This window comes from Hippichthys cyanospilos, chromosome 6, assembly GCF_059441005.1.
Source record: "Hippichthys cyanospilos isolate Australia breed blue-spotted pipefish chromosome 6, RoL_Hcya_1.0, whole genome shotgun sequence".
NCBI lineage: Eukaryota > Metazoa > Chordata > Actinopteri > Syngnathiformes > Syngnathidae > Hippichthys > Hippichthys cyanospilos.
Genome location: NC_142374.1, coordinates 23,195,685 through 23,212,968, shown reverse-complemented (window position 1 = coordinate 23,212,968; position 17,284 = coordinate 23,195,685). Strand labels below are relative to the sequence as shown.

The following is a 17,284-nucleotide window of genomic DNA, read 5'->3' as shown; positions in this document are numbered from 1 at the left end:
GGAATTCGTAGCATCGAGCCCCCCCCCCCGCAGACATCGCTAACATTTGACAAGCATCTGTTCCCTCGGGGAAGGAAAACGTGTAATGGTGGAGAAGCGGAGAGAAACAGGTGTTCGGCCGCTTTGACGCCGCGCCGATTTACCGAGTCTTGTTGTGAATCACCTCTAATTGTCGGAAATTACACAAAGATGTCCGCCAAAAACAAAAGAAAAAGAGATGTCATCAGTTACGCAGGAATACAAGTCTTTCTGCAAGCTAACAAAAAAAGTTTTTACGGGAAACACTACTGGAGATTTTAGAGACAACCACTTTGAATTGTCATCTCGCAGATTTACCTCGTAAATTGTCACAAAAAGTGTTCCGAGCATTTTGATTTTGTTAATAAATAATAGAAATTAACTACGGAAGTCGATTCTGGATCCTGCTATACCACATCGTGACAGATTTACCTCATAAAAAATGTTTTAAATCTCAATTGGTTAAGATGCGTCTTGTCCTTTTAAAGCCTTTGAATCTTGAAACGTAGCTAACGCTTTTTTATCAAGGCCCGCCCACATGGTCGTACGAGCTCCGCCTTTTACACTTTCCATTCAGTCGTACGACGTTCGCGTCAGTAAGGGTGGAAACGACGCTCCGAAACGCAACTAAAACCTGATTCTGAGTTAGGACGTCTTCAAGGACGGAATATGGCCAGCTAATGGCTTCCCTTTTGGCCACGCCCACACTTCGGGATAAATTTAGATTTTTCTGTACAAGCTACAACTAATTTTTATGAATTGCATCTATAAATGTATTTAATAAAATACATTGTGTGTATAAATTATGAAAAATATACAACTATAGATAATATTGTAGATAATATTGTACAAATATTGTACGTGTTGCCTTTACGGCTAAATTAACGAAATGTTTGTTTATTGTTATTGTTTTGTTGGGGAGTAAAGTTAATCCCGACAAGTACTTCCGGTTTATGATGACGCACTTCCGGGTTGCGATGCTACTTCCGTTTCCGGTGTGGGTTGCGCGTGAAAGGGAAGATGACCGTGCCCTTCGTGCGGCATTGAATTCATCCGACGCCATCCGGGGTGAATTTATCAGGCAGGAACGCCGTAAGTTTATTTTTTTATAGTTTACTTATGTAAGAGTCAATGTTTAGATATATTTTGTCGAGTTGTTTTTTGTAAAACGATCGATGCACCTTTTGTTTGTTATTTCAGTTTTCACCACAAATGCAAGGATTCAAAAACACAATAAACGAGGCAACGTGAAAGAAGGATTCTTTTTGTGATTTAACTTGGTGTCATCAACAATCAACGTTGAAAACACTACAGTACATGTTTTATTTCATGAAAATCTAGAGGATATGATCAAGGATAACGCACCCGCCTCTCGAAGGGAACCTTGAAATGTTTATAAAATTGAAACATTTGATTTAAGATTTGTAAAAACACACACCTACACACACAAAAAAATAAGTCATAATTGCTTCTTCGTCTGCGTCCACTTTGATGTCCCTTATGTCTCAGCAAGACAGCAAATTGAATTGCATTCCCCCCTCACATGTGACATTATCTGAAATGTCCTCTACTGAGGACACTAGGACTTAATGGGGTAGCTCTAATGCAGGGGTGTCAAACTCATTTTTACTATGGGCCACATTGTAGTTCTGGTTTCTGTCCGGTTTGACTGTGAAGTCAAATCTTTTTTAAATGCTTTTGTAAAATACGCACCAAGTTTTGAAATCAGAGGCCGGCAAAAACTGATTGTGAATTTAAAAAATGCTCGTATTTTCGCCACAGATTTTTAAACGTTAAAGACAACTTGCAAATTTGCTGTTTTAGCCAGAAACTTGAAGTCAAATCAGCATATCGCGGGCCACAAAATATGATGCGGAGGGCCGGATCTGGCCCCCGGGCCTTGAGTTTGATACCTGTGCTCTAATGAGTCAAAACAAACAGAGCAAAACCCAATGTCCACTATAGTGGACACGAACGCAACGGATGGCCCTCAGGAGGAAATCATGTGCCTTGCAAATGTCATCTGAAAGTGTCGCAACACGCCAACACTCGCCAGCGTCTTCCGAGAACTGAAAGTAGACTTGACCAACCCGAGTTCCTTCCTGAAGAAGATTCACTTCTTTCTAAGCGCTTCGCAATGAGCACGTCTTCACTATGATCTTCTTGTACCCTTGCCTCGCTGGAGACCTCGGAGTCATGTACGCCGTGGTGCTCGTGGCCGTGGTCCTGCGCGGATCCTCTGCGATCTCCGCCGCCGACCAGGACGCGTGCGATTTATACGCGGCGGTGGGACAAACCATCGAGCTTCCCTTTGTTTATAACCAGCTGGCCCACACGGATCTTCTGAGCTGGACTCACAACGGGACCGTCGTTTTCAACCGGGAGCAAAGCAAAGTATCGGCGGGGAAAGCGGAGGACGTCTCCAAGACCGGCTCGCTTCTGCTGAAGAACCTGAAGCTCTCCGGCGGCGGGTGGTACCAGGCCACCGTGCGCCATCCCAACCGGACCCTGGCGACCATGTGGACCGGCCGTCTGTGCGCCGTGGATAAGGTGTCGCCACCTCGACTTAGTTACATCTGCGATCTGAAACTGGGATTCGTCAATCTGAGCTGCCGGGCGGCCAATCCCCACGATTTGCTCTTCTCGTGGATAATCGATGATGTCACCTTACCGGGCGCTACCAAGCAAACCTTGAACGTATCCCTGACCACGGAGAAGAAATTCGCTTGTAGGGTAAACAACCGATTCAGCGCGGAGAAGAGCGATAGCGTTCGACCGCTATGTAAAACGTCTTGGGGGACTCCATCGGAGACGGCGTCAACTCTGCGTTGTTTCGCGTCCAAAACCGTCGTAGCCGCCTTGGCGGGGGAAGCGGCTTTGTTTCTTCTTCTCCTCGTCCCGGTCGCCGTATTGTGTCGCCGATGCGGAAGCGACAAAAACCGCGCGGTGGTTTCGGGAAAGGGGGACTTCGGAATGGTTCCCGTGCGGCAACGAACATCCGAGTTTGGCAGTCCGGATTACGAGACCATGAATACGGCCGAACCTGTACCCGGGATTCGGGATCCGGATGCTTCTACGCCCGCTGAGAACGTTCCACAGCCGGAACAAACCGATGCTACGGATCCCTCGCCGGTGCCTAAGCCCAGGAGCAAGAATCCTCAAAAACAGTCAACTACTTGAAAATACTCGCGTTGATTATTTGTCTTCTTCCGGGTAACGAATCGATCGTAACGGGTCTGGAAACCCTTTCGGCTCTCATCCATAAAAGGAAAACCATCTAATCAGATCGTGGTTTTCAAATGGGGGTATGAAGACTATGTAGGATTTTCTCTGTATCGGTATCGTTTTCTTTTCAAATTAAGAGTAAAATAATTGGAACGTGAAACCTACTGAATGTTACGGAACTTATTGGCAAAATATGTTAGCGCGGCTTTCGCAAAAGCTTGTAGACCTTTATTTTGTTCAGTTTTTCACGGTTGCTGGGAAATGACCATGATGTTCACCGCTATTGTTTATTTTTCATTTGAGGAAGTCTTTGAATTTTGTACATTGTTAACGTGTAAGTCGATGTTTTATAGGATAACACCCCAAACTAGGAAAACCATCTAATCAGATCGTGGTTTTCAAATGGGGGGTATGAAGACTATGTAGGATTTTCTCTGTATCGGTATCGTTTTCTTTTCAAATTAAGAGTAAAATAATTGGAACGTGAAACCTACTGAATGTTACGGAACTTATTGGCAAAATATGTTAGCGCGGCTTTCGCAAAAGCTTGTAGACCTTTATTTTGTTCAGTTTTTCACGGTTGCTGGGAAATGACCATGATGTTCACCGCTATTGTTTATTTTTCATTTGAGGAAGTCTTTGAATTTTGTACATTGTTAACGTGTAAGTCGATGTTTTATGGAATAACACCCCAAACTAGGAAATCTGGTTGTCATTATCATGTCATAAACATGTCTGTATTTCATGTCAATAAAATTTATGTTTTAACTCCGAGCATATTATAAACGTATCCATGTGTTTTGATTAAATATTTAGGCTAAAATGTCCTCACAACAACTCAAATCAAAACAAAACAACTTTTGGCGACTGACGTTAGTTCCATCTGGTTTGCACCTTTTTTTTTGTGCGTGTGTTATAACTATTTTTTCTTCTCAAAAAGCGTTTATGATTTGAGTCTTTATTCAAGTAATTTCATGGCGTACTTAAAAAAAATGATTTAAGTTAAGAGCTTGTGTGGGCCTCCAAACAGGTTTAATCCAGCCTGATTTTGTCATGTATAAAAATAGTTTTTCCCCTCCTCTAGAGGGTGCTGTTGCTTTAAAAATACAGGCTAGCTCGTGCAATAGAAATGCATTCAAGTTTTAGCTTCCATCTAGAGGAGCAAAAAAAATGATTGCACAAAGACACTTAGGAGCTGAAATTTCACCTGATGGCTTTATTATCAAATTATGAAATGAAACGACCCCAAAACGGTGAAAATACTGCACAATTTTAGAAATTTGTATCTGAACATCTCCGCTTTTCCACGGTGACTTGACCAAAGTAGATTAAGATTTTTTTTATATATTTTTTTTTATTACTTGCTGTCGTAAGCGTCTTATCTGCGTCAAACAGCATTCTTTGTCCCGCCTTCTTCCGTTTTCCGCATTGTGATGCTGGAAAAAGTGCTCGCTTGCAAGAAGTTATTAAAAGGAGCAACAACAACAATAAAAAAACATAGTCAACAAAGGAACAGATTAGCTAAACCGACTATTATGCGCAACGGGCAAATTTATAATCCTCGCATGAAAGTCTGGCCTAATACTTTGTGACAGCCTCAGAATGGCAAAAAAAAAAAAAAACACGCAATGTCATCTTTTGTCCGCGCCAGCCGCTCGAATCGCCGTCGGGGAGAACCGAGCCCAACGAGACGTCTCGGAGAAGTCGCCGTTTGGTTTTTGGTTGCTCGAACGAGGGTCGCTTTCATCAGATGCCGTCGGTGGCGCGCGGGGGAAAAAAAAAGGGGTCAATTAGCCGCGGAAAGTATGTGTGCCCACGTCAGATGGTTACCCGGGCGAGCGCGCTCGCCGTCTCGCCCGCTAGCTGCCAAGACTGCGGAATGTACCGAGCAAATCAGAAAATCAGAGCTTGGCGGACGCCGCGGGCTGTTTGGAATCACATTTGTTGGAAAAAAAATGAATGATTTGCATTTTTGCTGGACATTTTTTTGTTATCTGAAATGATATCGACTGCAGATGAGGGATTGAAGGACTTTTTCAATTTTTTTTTATTGTTTATTAGAAATATAGAATAAAGAAAATGCTAACAAAAATGCTAGGTTTCTTGAACCCTTCTGTTCTGTTTTGTTTGCAAAAAACAGCAATAATTTCCCTGGGTCAATTTGACCCGGGAAGTATTAAGTCACCCAAATTTACATATATATAAATATGCATAATCCCAACCAGATATTTTGTGTCGGTTCTTTCAAAAACAGCGACAATGTCCCTGGGTCAATTTGACCCGGGAAGTATTAAGTCATCCAAACATATGTATATATAAAAAATGCATCGTCTCAACCAGATATTTTGATTTAGTTTCTCAAAAACTGCAAAAATGTCCTTGGGTCAATTTGACCCAGGACATATTAAGTCACCAATGATTTCTCTGGGTCAGTACGACCCGTAGAGGCGTATTTATCCAAAACTGTCAAAAACTTCTTATTGGAAACACAATCATAAAACAACAAATGCAATCCTTAATTTATACCTGTATGATTTTTTTTTTCATCGGGAATAGTAAAAAAAATCCTGGGTCACTTTAACCCAGGGCGAATGGCTCGTAAATCTGTACAACCAATAACGGTAAAACTTTATTTTTTTTTCAATTGGAAATAAATTCAGAATGTAACAAAGGCTAATATTTTTTGTTTGTTTGTTTGTTTGTTTTAGTTGTAAAATCCTGGGTCAATTTGACCCGGTGTGTAAGACCCATGTCAAAAACTGTTTTTTTTTTCTTTTCAAATTGGAAAACCATTCATAAAATTACTAAAGCTACCTGCGCATATGTTTGTACCTCTGGAATCGTAAAATAATCCTTGGTCAATTTGACCCGGATCATGTTAAGTCACCCAAACATACCCGAAATATGTATAGTTCGTTTTGTTTCTGCAGAACAGCAACGATGTCTCTTTTGTTTATCTTTTTTCTAACTTTTAACATGTTCTTTGAAACTACAGTGGACATTTTTTGGCGTCCATTTTAGGGACTTTCCACTTGGCAAATGTTCCTGTCTGCTTGTAAAATTTCCTTGAAAAGTCCACTCTTCTGATGAAAGGATTCAGGAAGTTGTTTATTTGTCCCCAGGTGGATTGAAGCGCTTTGTCCTTATTTGGGATGTTCTGCAAAGTTGTCTGAAAAAAATCCAGAACGCCGCTCTATCATTTCCGCAAGCTCTCTCATAAAAATAATAAAAGGGACGCAAAGTTAACCTCTCGCACCAGATAGAAATCAGATGGGGGAAAATTCCACCTTTGGTAAACAAAAAAAGCCTCGTGAATTTCCCTGATTGGGTGCCGGTATTGCTCCTAGGTGGCGGTGTGGAGCAAAATTTCAGTCATTATGGCATTGTCAGGCTTAGCGGAGTTCTCGGAGGTGGCGGGATACTGCTTCTATCGGAGTCAAATTTGGATCCTCGCATTTCAACCGCCCCGGTTTTCGGTAGGGATAGGGTTTTAAACTTTGGCTAGAGTTTCAAAGTAGGCTTTTAAGCTGGGGATAGGGTTTCAATGTAAGGTTAGGGCTTCAAAATAGTAACTTGTAGGTGCACGAAATCACTGATGCGTAACGTCGCATGCTTCACTTGGCGGGCTTTAAAACGCTCACCCATGACAACAACCGAGCCCGAGCTGAATCGTGTCCACACGGCAAAATCGGTGCGATTGAAATAGAATCGAAAATTTTTATCAGCCATTATTTGACACGTATGACAAGAGCATGTGAATGTAGCTCAACTTATTGATGAGCTAATCGCACACTTGCTAGCTTTTTAAAACTAGGCTGAGGTTTTCAGACTTGGGTCTACTATTTGGGAGATGTCAGTCAATTGTCTCGCGTACAGTTGTCGTCCATCATCGTTGTTTATGATCATGCGTCGTTCCGATGACGATTTTCGTTGTGGCGCGACGCGAATGCACGCCGGCTTCGTTTGATGTCGGCCAACAGCTGTTAGCGCTCATGAAGCGGGATCTCGTGTGGGAGATTTTTCCCAAATCGTCCGTAAATCAGCCTGACACAAAATGGATCGCGTGATGTTCGTGGGAGTCGTTTATGCAACGTTTACATACCCACCGAAAAAAAACCAAAAAAAAAATTTTTTTTTTCCTCATTAGGTCGCGGCTGACGTTTGGCGAGAGAAATGGGACGCACCCCCCGGGTTTCAATCCAGTCTTCAGTGTCACGAAATGGTTTCGTTCTCGGCTGGTTGTGGGAAACCGTACAACAAAGGTGACATTATTGCTGGGGGGTGGGGGTGAGGGGGGGTTGTTCCTTGACTGCATGAAGCACAACATTGAAAACTTCTCAAGAGTGTTAAAGTTGTTAAAAATAATGAGGCCACCTTCTCCATTCTTATGGGGTCCTGCCTGGTCCCAAACACTCGCCCTCCCTCCCTCCCCCCCCCCCCCCCCCCCATCACTTTTTTTTTCAGACTCTGCTGACACACGGCAATTGTGTGCATGCATGTCCTAAAGATTAGAAAAAAAAAAGTCATGATTCTTCATTGGTGACATCACTGCCAATATTTGACATCCCCGAGCTGAGTTTACAACAAACACTTAACTCAGAATAAACAGCACTTTGAAACCCATTACTGGGGTTTACTTTTGAAATCCTAACCCGACTTTAAAGCCTTACTTTCATTTTCATAAAATCCTACTTTGAAACTTTAACCCTAGAATGAAAACTTCAGTCAAGTTCAAAACTCGACTATACATTCAAACGCTTACAGTGCAAAACCATAGTTTTAAACCTATACTCTTTGTCAGAACCCTACTTTCAAACCCTAACCATATTCTAAAACAATTTTGAAAGTCTAAATCCAGTTAGAATCCCCAGTTTGAAAACTTAACCATATTGTAAAATCTGAACACTGGAAATGCGTTACGGTTATGCGGTATGTTACTACCACCTGCTGGTAGCATTTGGTTACTACATCTACCTTGTCACCATGTTTTGATTGTTGTTACTTTTGTTGTTGCTTTGTATTAAAAACACTGCTGTTTTTATAAATAATGCATTGTTTATGATATAATTACTCTGTATTCTACGATTTTGTTATTTTTGAAATCATGAATTCAAACGTTTCCAAATTCATGTTTTCAATCGTCATTATTTCTGAATTCTTTCACTTCTTTAATTTTTGTTATTCCTGACACAGTTGTTTTTTGTTATGATTTTGTTATTTTTCGTTATTATTCATCATCATTCTGATTGTTCATTTATGTGCGTGTTCTTACGATTTCATTGTAATGCATAGATAACGATATTTGAGGTTTTTTTTTCTTTACGTTGGATTTTGACTGTGAAATTCTATTTTATTCCTTTTTTTAAATTACGAATAGGTTTTTTAAATTACGAATAGGTTTAAGCAGAATGAATGGATGATGAGAGTGGATGGATTTCCCCAGATTCGGTGGTTGCAGTACCTATTTACATCCACTAGGGATCAGGCTTTACCCAAAAAACAAGATAACAAAACAATAATTTTAATCATTTTCACAACAAAACTTACTTTTTATAGTCTTTTTTTAATATAAAAAAGCCTTACTATACATGGTTGTTTTTTTCAAGAGAAAAAAAAGCCTTACATGGTAGTTTTTTTTCATATTTATAAAAAAAATTGCCTTACTATACATGGCCATTTTTTTCACCACAAAATGTTTCATGTTTATTTTCTTTGGTGCAAATTTCCAATAATGGGCGGGACCAAACACACACACACACACAAATGAACTGCATTCATGTCATTATTTATTAATTTTCCAAAAGTGTTAGTAATTGCAAGACAAAAAGTATTGGTATGATTAGTAACAAAGCACCATCATAAATCAATCTTTTTTTTTCTTTTTTTTTTTTTACAGGCTACATACTGTACTGTACATACTGTATAGGTAACATTAGCATTCATTAAAAAAAAAAATCTTTGGATAAAACGGTAGGCGTGCTTGCGTCTCGATGCAATGCCCATTTTTCATACTGTATTTAGGTGAGATGGAAACATGAAGCCTCATGAAGCACTTTTGATTCCCCCCTCCTCTACATGACATTTTGTTTCGATATACATTGGAAATCGAATACATTTCCATTGCACTAGCTTTTACTTTGAAAACCAAGAGCACCATCGAGAGGAGTAAAAAAAAAAAAAATCACAAGTGCTTCATGAGGCTTCGTTTTCCCATCGCTAGTATCTATCACACGTTTCAAGTATGAATATTACAAACAAAAACATGTATAAGTTACAACTCTTCACGGTTATTAAAACAAAGAAAAAATGGATTACATTTCTACAAAAACGTTTTGCACATAGTGCGTCAAGTATTCCTTACATTTTCTGATACAGAGCTCATAGCACACTTGGCCTTCATAGCGATGAAGGTTTTCTAGCTGCTCAGTGACTTTTAATATTCTCATTTTTTTTCTCGAACCAAAAGAACAACAATAATACAAGTCCACCTAACGTCTAACTTTGGTTAAAGCTTTTTTTTTTGTTTTGTTTGTTTGTAACGGGTCAGGCTGCAGATTTCGAGTTTTTGAGAGGTAATCGTTCCAGTTACGGGGAAACGAAGCCTCATGAAGCACTTGTGATACATTTTCGCCCCACTAGGTGGCACTACTATAAAATGCAGTGGAAATGTAATCTATTTCCACTGCACTAGCTTTTATGTATATGTATATGTAAACCATCATCTAGAGGAGGAAAAAAATATTTCAAGGGCTTCATGAGGCTTCGTTTTTGAGTAGTCTTGAGAAAGAAAAAAAAAAAGCACCATTCGGGAAATGAGATCTTATCTGCTTGAGTCGGATTTTGCAATCGAATAAAGATGGTCAAAGATAAAAATGAAATTCATAAAGACAAAAAACACAATTGTTTTTAAAAGATAAATCATTGAGTGGTCTTCCTATGTTTTTTTTTGTACTTATTTTGTGTTTTTGAGAGGAAACCAGGATGCAAAACCTTACGTGAAAGATTAAAGATTTTAAATATTCTTGTTGTCGTTGTTTTTGATGTATTTAAGTAACTTTAGCACCACTTATATCCGTAAATGACGATGTGTAGTTTGTACAGGGAATTTCTTGTGCAAATGTCAAAACATTTAGAAGGCGTTTTAGTCAGATGAGCAACTTAATCCTAAATCTAGGTCTACTTAAAATGAAGCTAGGTTAGCTTGAGCAAAATTCGCCTATTTTAGCTTGTCTAAGCTATCATAAAACAAGGTGAAAGAACAGCGGCTACGGTAGCTGAAAAAAAGAGAAAGATAACCAAGAGAAATCGAAAAGGGCTTATAGAAGCTAAGATAAGATAAACTAAGCAATCAGAAGCTAGATCAAGCTAAGTTTATCCAGGTCTTGCCACCTGAAGCTAGTTTTAGCTAACTCGGAAAAAGCTAGCTTTAGTTCAGCTTCAGGCTAGGTTAAGCTAGGGTTAGCTGAGAAGCTATATTAAGCTCTTCAAGCAAACAATCTGAAGCAGGCTGATATAAAATAAGCAAAACTAAGCAAAGGAAGGCAAGGTTAAGCGAATATTTTACAAAGTCAAGCTAGTTTTAGCGAACAAAACAAGGTTGAACAAAATGAAGCTAGGTGAGGCTCGTTAACGCTAAGGTTTGCCGTGATAAGCTAAACTCATCAAACAGAGGCTAGGTTAAACTGATGTTAGCCAAGTTTTGCAAACTGAATAGTTTTAGCTAACACTACAAAATATTGAACAAAATTAAGCTCGTGGGGCTAGGTCAAGCTAATGTTAGCTAACATGAGCCTATCTGCGTATATAAGTTAAACTTAGCCAAGTTAATAAACTGAAGCTAGTTTTAGCTAACAGTAAGGAAGGCTTAAACTAGGCTAACTAAGACAAGCTAAATTTTGCCAACTAAAGCTAGCTTTTGCTAACACTAAGAAAAGTTGAATAAAATCAAGTTAGACGAGGCTAGCTAAAATAAGATAATAAGGGAAACTGATCTGAAACAAGCCCTAAGCCATAAGCTAAACAAATGAATGACAGGTTTTGCAAAATAAAGATAGTTTAAGCTAACACAGAAAGAAAGTTAAGCTAGGCATGGCTGGGTCAAGCTGAGACAAGCCAAATTTGGACAACTAAGACGCTACAAAAGGTTGAATGAAATGAAACTAAGTGAGCCTAGGACAAGCTAATGTTAGCTGAAACAAGCTAAAATAAGCGGTGCTCATTAAGTCTAGCTACAACTGCTGCTGACTTTTTTTTTTTTTTTTTATATAGGCACACAAATCATGGTAAACATGCATATTTGACACTTTTTTTCAGTATAATTCTATCAAGGAAAATAACACCACCGAAACAGAAGAAAAGTACCAACTCCTCATTTGGTTGAAGGATTTTGTGTCCCTTTGAGTCTCGCACAACAGTGTCCACAGTTTTCGATTTTCATTTCTAACGTACGTCCTGTAGAGTTCCGCTTTCAAGACGGGTTTTGGTGAAGTTGGGACGGCTGGAAAATGGGAAATTGAAGCCTCATGAACCATTTTACCACAGGTGCTTCACGAGGCTTCGGTTTCTCATTACTGATACCAATTAGATTCCTTGCCGGTTTTTGCTGGTCATCAGTCTCGGGGATCTTCAGTGGACCTCAAGGAGAAGCCCACTGTGCGCCTGAGGAAGACATTTCCCACAGAAACCACCACAGCGGCCATAGATCCTTGTCCCGTCCTACGGTAATCACGCATCGAAATATAAGACATAGTTAGAATAACATTTAAATGAAGCCTCATGAAGCTCATGTGATTTTCCTACTCCTGTAGAGGGTGCTCTTGGTTTAAAAATAAAGTCTAGTGCAATGCAAATGGATTACATTTCCGCTGCCACCTAGAGGAGCTAAAAAGTATCACAAGTGTTTCACGAGGCTTCAATTTTTCAGCGAGTTTTAAATTTGTATAAAAAGAGTTCCTTACCTCCGACCTATGAACTTTGACCGAGACGTAATTGCCCTGAGACGTCCATTTGGTGGCTTCGGACACTCTGAACCCGGTGCCGATCAGATTGATACTGAACTGGCCCTGCAGGATTGCGCAAGTCGGCAGCAAGAACCGGAATATATATAGCAAATCCCCGAAAATAAGACGTACAAAAAAATTATATATTTATATGGTGCCACCAACCTGCGGACACTTGGCGGCGCTGTAACAGTCACCAGCAGAGGCATAGGGCACGGGGCGACCAACCGGAGTGTGTGAGAAGCGTAGGTCAGTGACTGAGAAAATTTCGATGAAAAAAAAGAACGTGAAATGTTTGCTCTCTGGACATTTTTACACTCATATATCATATAAACATACATTTGTTGGAGTTAATAACTGAAGTAATCAATTGAATGTCTGGACTTGACAACAACAAAAAAATTTAAATAACGTAAAAATACGTGTTTGGCACTGAATGAGTTAATTGATAGAAAGGTGTGTGGTATTAATTTTAACAGGCTGTCAGAGTAGACAGGGCCTCCATCTTGAATTGATGGGCTCTCTGGGCCAGTCGACGCGGGACGGAACCCTATTCCGTTACCACGGCGACCTCAAAGGCGGATTTTAGGAACGCGAGCCCCGATGAGGCGTTTGGAGCCCATTGGGCAACGGGGCGGTGACTTACTCAATATCCTCAGGGCGCTCAGGTCCAAACGGACCTTGTGGAAGAGGGTGTAGCCCGCCGCGCCGTAGTCGTTGCGGCAGTTGCAGTCCGCTCTGCGGCTGCCGTTGAAGGGGCACTCGAAGGGGTTCAGCAACCTGAGTTCGGAAAAATTTACTTTCGTTTGATTCAAACCAACTTTGGCTATAGAAAGTGTTGGAAATAAATGCTAGCAGTTTGTTATGTTAGAGTTCCAAATATAAAGTCAATAATGGCGTCTTAGGGTTTTCATTTTGTAAATTGAGATTACTTGAAAATTCATATTTGAAGTTAGGTGGCGGTCTTATAAATTAAATACAAGTGTAAAGACAATGGTATTTGATGCTAAAGCTAACTGCTAAAACTAATTGCTAAATGCTAAAAACGATCTGTTTGAACTTCACTTAAGGGTTAAAATACAAATTATTACTTCATTTTTTTTTATTACGGTATTTTTTATCGTTATGACATGACAATTCATTGATGCTATTGCTAAAGCTAATTGCTAATCCCATTTGAAAACCATTTCACCATTTTAAATGGTGTTGTCTACTCTGAGAATGTCTTCAATTTTTCTGTTTTTGAATGCTCTGTGTCAGTGATCGGAAATTGTCGCCTCGCCTCGAAAATGAAGCACCTGTGATACTCCTTAACTTCTTTAATGTTCTGACTATTAAAAATACGTGAAAATACGTCCCTGGCATTGATTGAGTTCAGAAATGCAGTAGAAATGTAATCCATTTCCATTGCTTTCGCCTTTATCTTTCAAGCAAGAGCCCCATCTTGAGGAGTAAAAATCCATCACAAGTGCTTCATGAGGCTTCGTTTTTCCCTGTAAATTGTAAATCACGTACCTGTAGCCGTACACTTCCGAGTAATTGTCCGTCTGTCCGCTGCGCAGTGTCACGTACTCCTTGGGGAAATCGCTTTGCATGTCGGCGCAGTAAATCTTTGCATGCAAAGCGAATAGATGAGCGTACGTTTGTAAAGTCGAAAAATACGCGAATAGAATGTGAGGTTACCGAACGTACCTGAAGGATGCGAGGCTTGACTTTAAGGTAATATTCCCCGTCCATCCTGACGCCCTGTCGCATCTGAACCTCCCGGCACGAGAGGAATAGTTGACCTGGAGGGAAATGGCGGGAGGGGGGCGGAGCTCCTTTGACTAAATTGATCAAATTGCACTAGCGCAAGCTAGCTAACTGCACTAGCACGATCTAACTAAATGCTAAAAGAGAGATACAGTAACTCCACTATTTCGCACAGTTGTTCCCTGGTTGGAGAATACTAATCCTAACTCGTTTAAGGGTTTTGAAATAAGATTAGGGTTTCAAAGTAGGGTTTTAAACTAGGATTAGGGGTTTAAGTTAGGACAAGGTATTCAAAGTGGTTTTTAAACTACACCTTTTATGAAACCGTAAATCTGATTTGAAACCTAAATTTCAAATCCTTACTTTGGTTTGAAACCCTAACCCGGGTTTGAAACCTTAGTTTGAAATCCAAACCCTAATTTAAAGCCTGCCTTTGAAGCCCTTGCTTCGCTATCAAATTGTTTCCTGAGTTTGAAACCATTACTCTAGTTTGAAACCCTGACATTAGTTTGAAAGCCTACCTTTAGACCCTAACTCAAGTGTTTTCGCTAATTCTCATTTAAATCCCTATTTTTAAACCCTAATCCAAATTTTAAGACCTAATCCTAGTTTAAAGCCCCATTTTGAAGCCCTATTGATAGTTTGAAAGACTAACGCAAGTATGAAACTTCACTGTGAAAGCCTGACCCCAAGTTTAACTCAACTTTGAAGCCCTAATTTAAGCCTAACACCCAATTAGTTATCATATTACCCTGAGTGTGTCATTCCTTGAATAAAATACTACTGTATGATAATGTTGTGGAAGAAAATGACCCAAAATGGTCAAAATACCGCACAACGTAACCCTAGTATGAAACCCTTGATTGAAATCCCAACTTCATTTCACATCAAAGGGAAAGAATTGACAGAGGACAACAGGAAGCTGAAATTTCAACCAGAAGTGTGCCGTTCCTTAGCTAAAACACTATGATAATGATGTGGAACAAAATGACCCAAAATGGTCAAAATGCGGCACAACGTAACCCTGGATTGAAATCCACACTTTGAGACCCTGCATTTGACCCTCTAACCCTCGTTTGACCCTAACCCGAGGTTCGCAATCAAAAGTTTGTTGAGAGTGTGAGTCGCATGAACACAACGCTCATTGACGAAATGAAAAGACGACTAAAATAAACAGCGCTCCGATGAACGAGCGTTTCCTTAAATGGAGAACGCTTGTATTAAACGTTCCGTGATGCGTGTTGCCCGCTGCGCGCTGATTAGCGCGAATCCTCGACCGCGGCGCTGGCTCCGGTCCGAGCATATCGTTTTAATCCCGCCACGGACGGGCTTGGCAGAAGCCGGTCGGCCGGGCAAACGCAGAAAGTCTGGCCCTTTGCCGACTCGTGTGAATTTTTTCACAATGAAGGCGGCGTTTTGATAGGGATATCTATCCTTCTGCGAGGTAATTGCTTCAAGAGGCCTTCGGGGTCCAGACGCCGTTCTGGCTAATGTGTGAAAACCAAGCGGAAAGGGGAAAAACACTTGAGTTTCTATAAACACAATCAGATACGGTGCCGGCCAATATACACAACGCGGTCAATTTGATATCGTGACTGCGGGGGTAGGGAGGGCGGGATTTTGACTTACATTCGTCCTCTTGACACGCAGCCCGGGATTCGGGTCTTTCCGAGGGCCGGCACTGCTTGGACGCTGCGCCTTTGGATGTCACGCAGTCCACGCTGCGCTCCGTCACTCCTGACCCGCATGTCTGAGAGCACTGGGATCGAGACGATGACCGTTAACTCGGCCACATAAATCAATACTATAAGCATGCATATATACCATAAATGTAAACATGCTAACATGGCGTCTTACAGCCTGTTAATACTCGATCTTGTGTGTGTGTGTATATATATACATGTATGGTCATGGAATTACATGAGGCCAACGCACTTATGGCTGTGAGTGAGAGAGCTGCGCAGAGATATACATGTGGGGGAGGGAGGAGGGTATGAGGAAATATTAATACGAACAACACAGGATGTTGGCCTTTTAAGAAAACTCTCCGCCAAAAAGCATTGCGGGGTAGTGCTTGGGGATGTGGGGAGAGTTAGCGGCCGCTCGCCACACACTAATGCACTGTGTGTTGTTTGAAAAAAAATGCCATACTAAGGTTTTATTGAACACAAAGTTGTATTACCCCTGGGTGTCAATGGTCAAACTTTGCCATCAAATAGATTCCTTTTGAAAGCCTTCAGGAATGAACTACTCCCGAGTTTTTTGGAATGTTTTTGATTGGATGTTTCGAGATCAATGGCCCAAATCGGGTCGAAATTGAGACCGCGGGGTTAAACACATTTCATACACTTCATTTATGGACGTACAATGTCCGTACGGACTAACTAAGCTAAGACACTTTGAACCGAGCGAGCGACACTCTGGTCATGCTAATGCTAACCTTGCTCCAAGGTCCGACCTTCCAGTAGGAGTCGCGCGGGCAATCCTTGAGGATGCACGGCCTGGTGCTCGGCGGACGGTTCTCCGGGCAGCGGCTCCCGGCGACATCACGACGCGGGGCCCCAGAGGCTATCGAGCACGACACCGCACGCTGCTGGTAGCCGACGCCGCAGCTAGCCGAGCACTGACATGCGCAGATTGACAGGAAGTCGTTACGGCGTATTATTCCTCTGTGTACAAAATTTAGCTTTCCACACCTGCGACCAGTCGCCTGCCGTCCACGCGTGGCGGCACGGAGCTCCGTGGCACGACTGACGCCACGGCGGGCGGGTCGACGGCTCGCAGTAATCGGCCTGCGCCGGCGTCATCCCCGGCCCCACGCAGCCCACATCCCTGATCCTCACGCCGTCTCCGCAGGTGGCGTTACACTGCAAGGACAAAGATTAAGACGGGGCTGACAGAGCGGGGGCGCTGTTGGACTTTGCGGCATTCTTTGGCTCAACCACATGGATCCATTTAAGGATGCAACATGTGCAGCTATAAAAAAAGAAAGATCAGCTGATTCCCCTTTGCACCAGTGAGATTTTTAAAGAGGGTTTTTATCAGTGGTTCTCAACCTTCTGTCAGTTATGTACCCCCCCCCCCCCCCCCCCCCCCTCCCACTGGTAAAATATAGATTTTTCAGACAAGTACCCCACTTTTTAGAGGGTAAAAAAACAACTTGGGGGAACAAAACAAGTTCTGTGTCATACCTTGTACACTAAAAGTGAAAAATTCGGTAGGACTTTTTTATCTGACTGAATGATTTCCTGTTTTTTTTCTGGTTCTCGGGGCAACGCCAGCAGGCATTT

The 17,284-nt window shown here is 41.5% G+C and overlaps 2 protein-coding genes and 1 long non-coding RNA gene across 5 annotated transcripts in view; 2 read left to right on the top strand and 1 right to left on the bottom strand.

Annotated features, from left to right (window-relative positions):
* The first annotated feature begins 1,067 nt into the window (after window positions 1-1,067).
* Window positions 1,068-17,017, top strand: LOC148422868 (uncharacterized). Its single transcript, XR_015865869.1, has 4 exons — window positions 1,068-1,110; window positions 7,391-7,505; window positions 16,446-16,590; window positions 16,681-17,017. It is a non-coding gene; the product is annotated as an uncharacterized LOC148422868 (long non-coding RNA).
* On the top strand, window positions 2,153-4,017 carry LOC148422869 (uncharacterized). Its single transcript, XM_088417395.1, has one exon. It carries the CDS (start codon window positions 2,173-2,175, stop codon window positions 3,196-3,198), a length of 1,026 nt encoding a protein of 341 aa, XP_088273521.1. The 5' UTR covers window positions 2,153-2,172; the 3' UTR covers window positions 3,199-4,017.
* LOC148422867 (A disintegrin and metalloproteinase with thrombospondin motifs 20) overlaps window positions 9,013-17,284 on the bottom strand; it is a 95,729-nt gene continuing 87,457 nt past the window's right edge. Inside the window, exons 31-40 of one of the 3 annotated variants that reach the window (XM_088416793.1) lie at window positions 16,691-16,861; window positions 16,435-16,617; window positions 15,624-15,753; window positions 13,935-14,029; window positions 13,758-13,852; window positions 12,889-13,022; window positions 12,408-12,499; window positions 12,201-12,305; window positions 11,821-11,958; window positions 9,013-11,740 (exon numbers count right to left, since the gene is read on the bottom strand). In XM_088416793.1, the coding sequence (XP_088272919.1) occupies window positions 11,869-11,958; window positions 12,201-12,305; window positions 12,408-12,499; window positions 12,889-13,022; window positions 13,758-13,852; window positions 13,935-14,029; window positions 15,624-15,753; window positions 16,435-16,617; window positions 16,691-16,861 (1,095 nt within the window). In that variant the 3' untranslated portion in view covers window positions 9,013-11,740; window positions 11,821-11,868. Of the gene's footprint in view, window positions 11,959-12,200; window positions 12,306-12,407; window positions 12,500-12,888; window positions 13,023-13,757; window positions 13,853-13,934; window positions 14,030-15,623; window positions 15,754-16,434; window positions 16,618-16,690; window positions 16,862-17,284 lie in introns of all 3 variants that reach the window. The other 2 variants (XM_088416794.1, XM_088416792.1) reach the window with 2 other exon arrangements.

Coding starts and splice junctions, on each gene's coding strand:
- LOC148422869 (XM_088417395.1), top strand. CDS start 2,173: ATGATCTTCTTGTACCCTTGCCTCGCTGGAGACCTCGGAGTCATGTAC.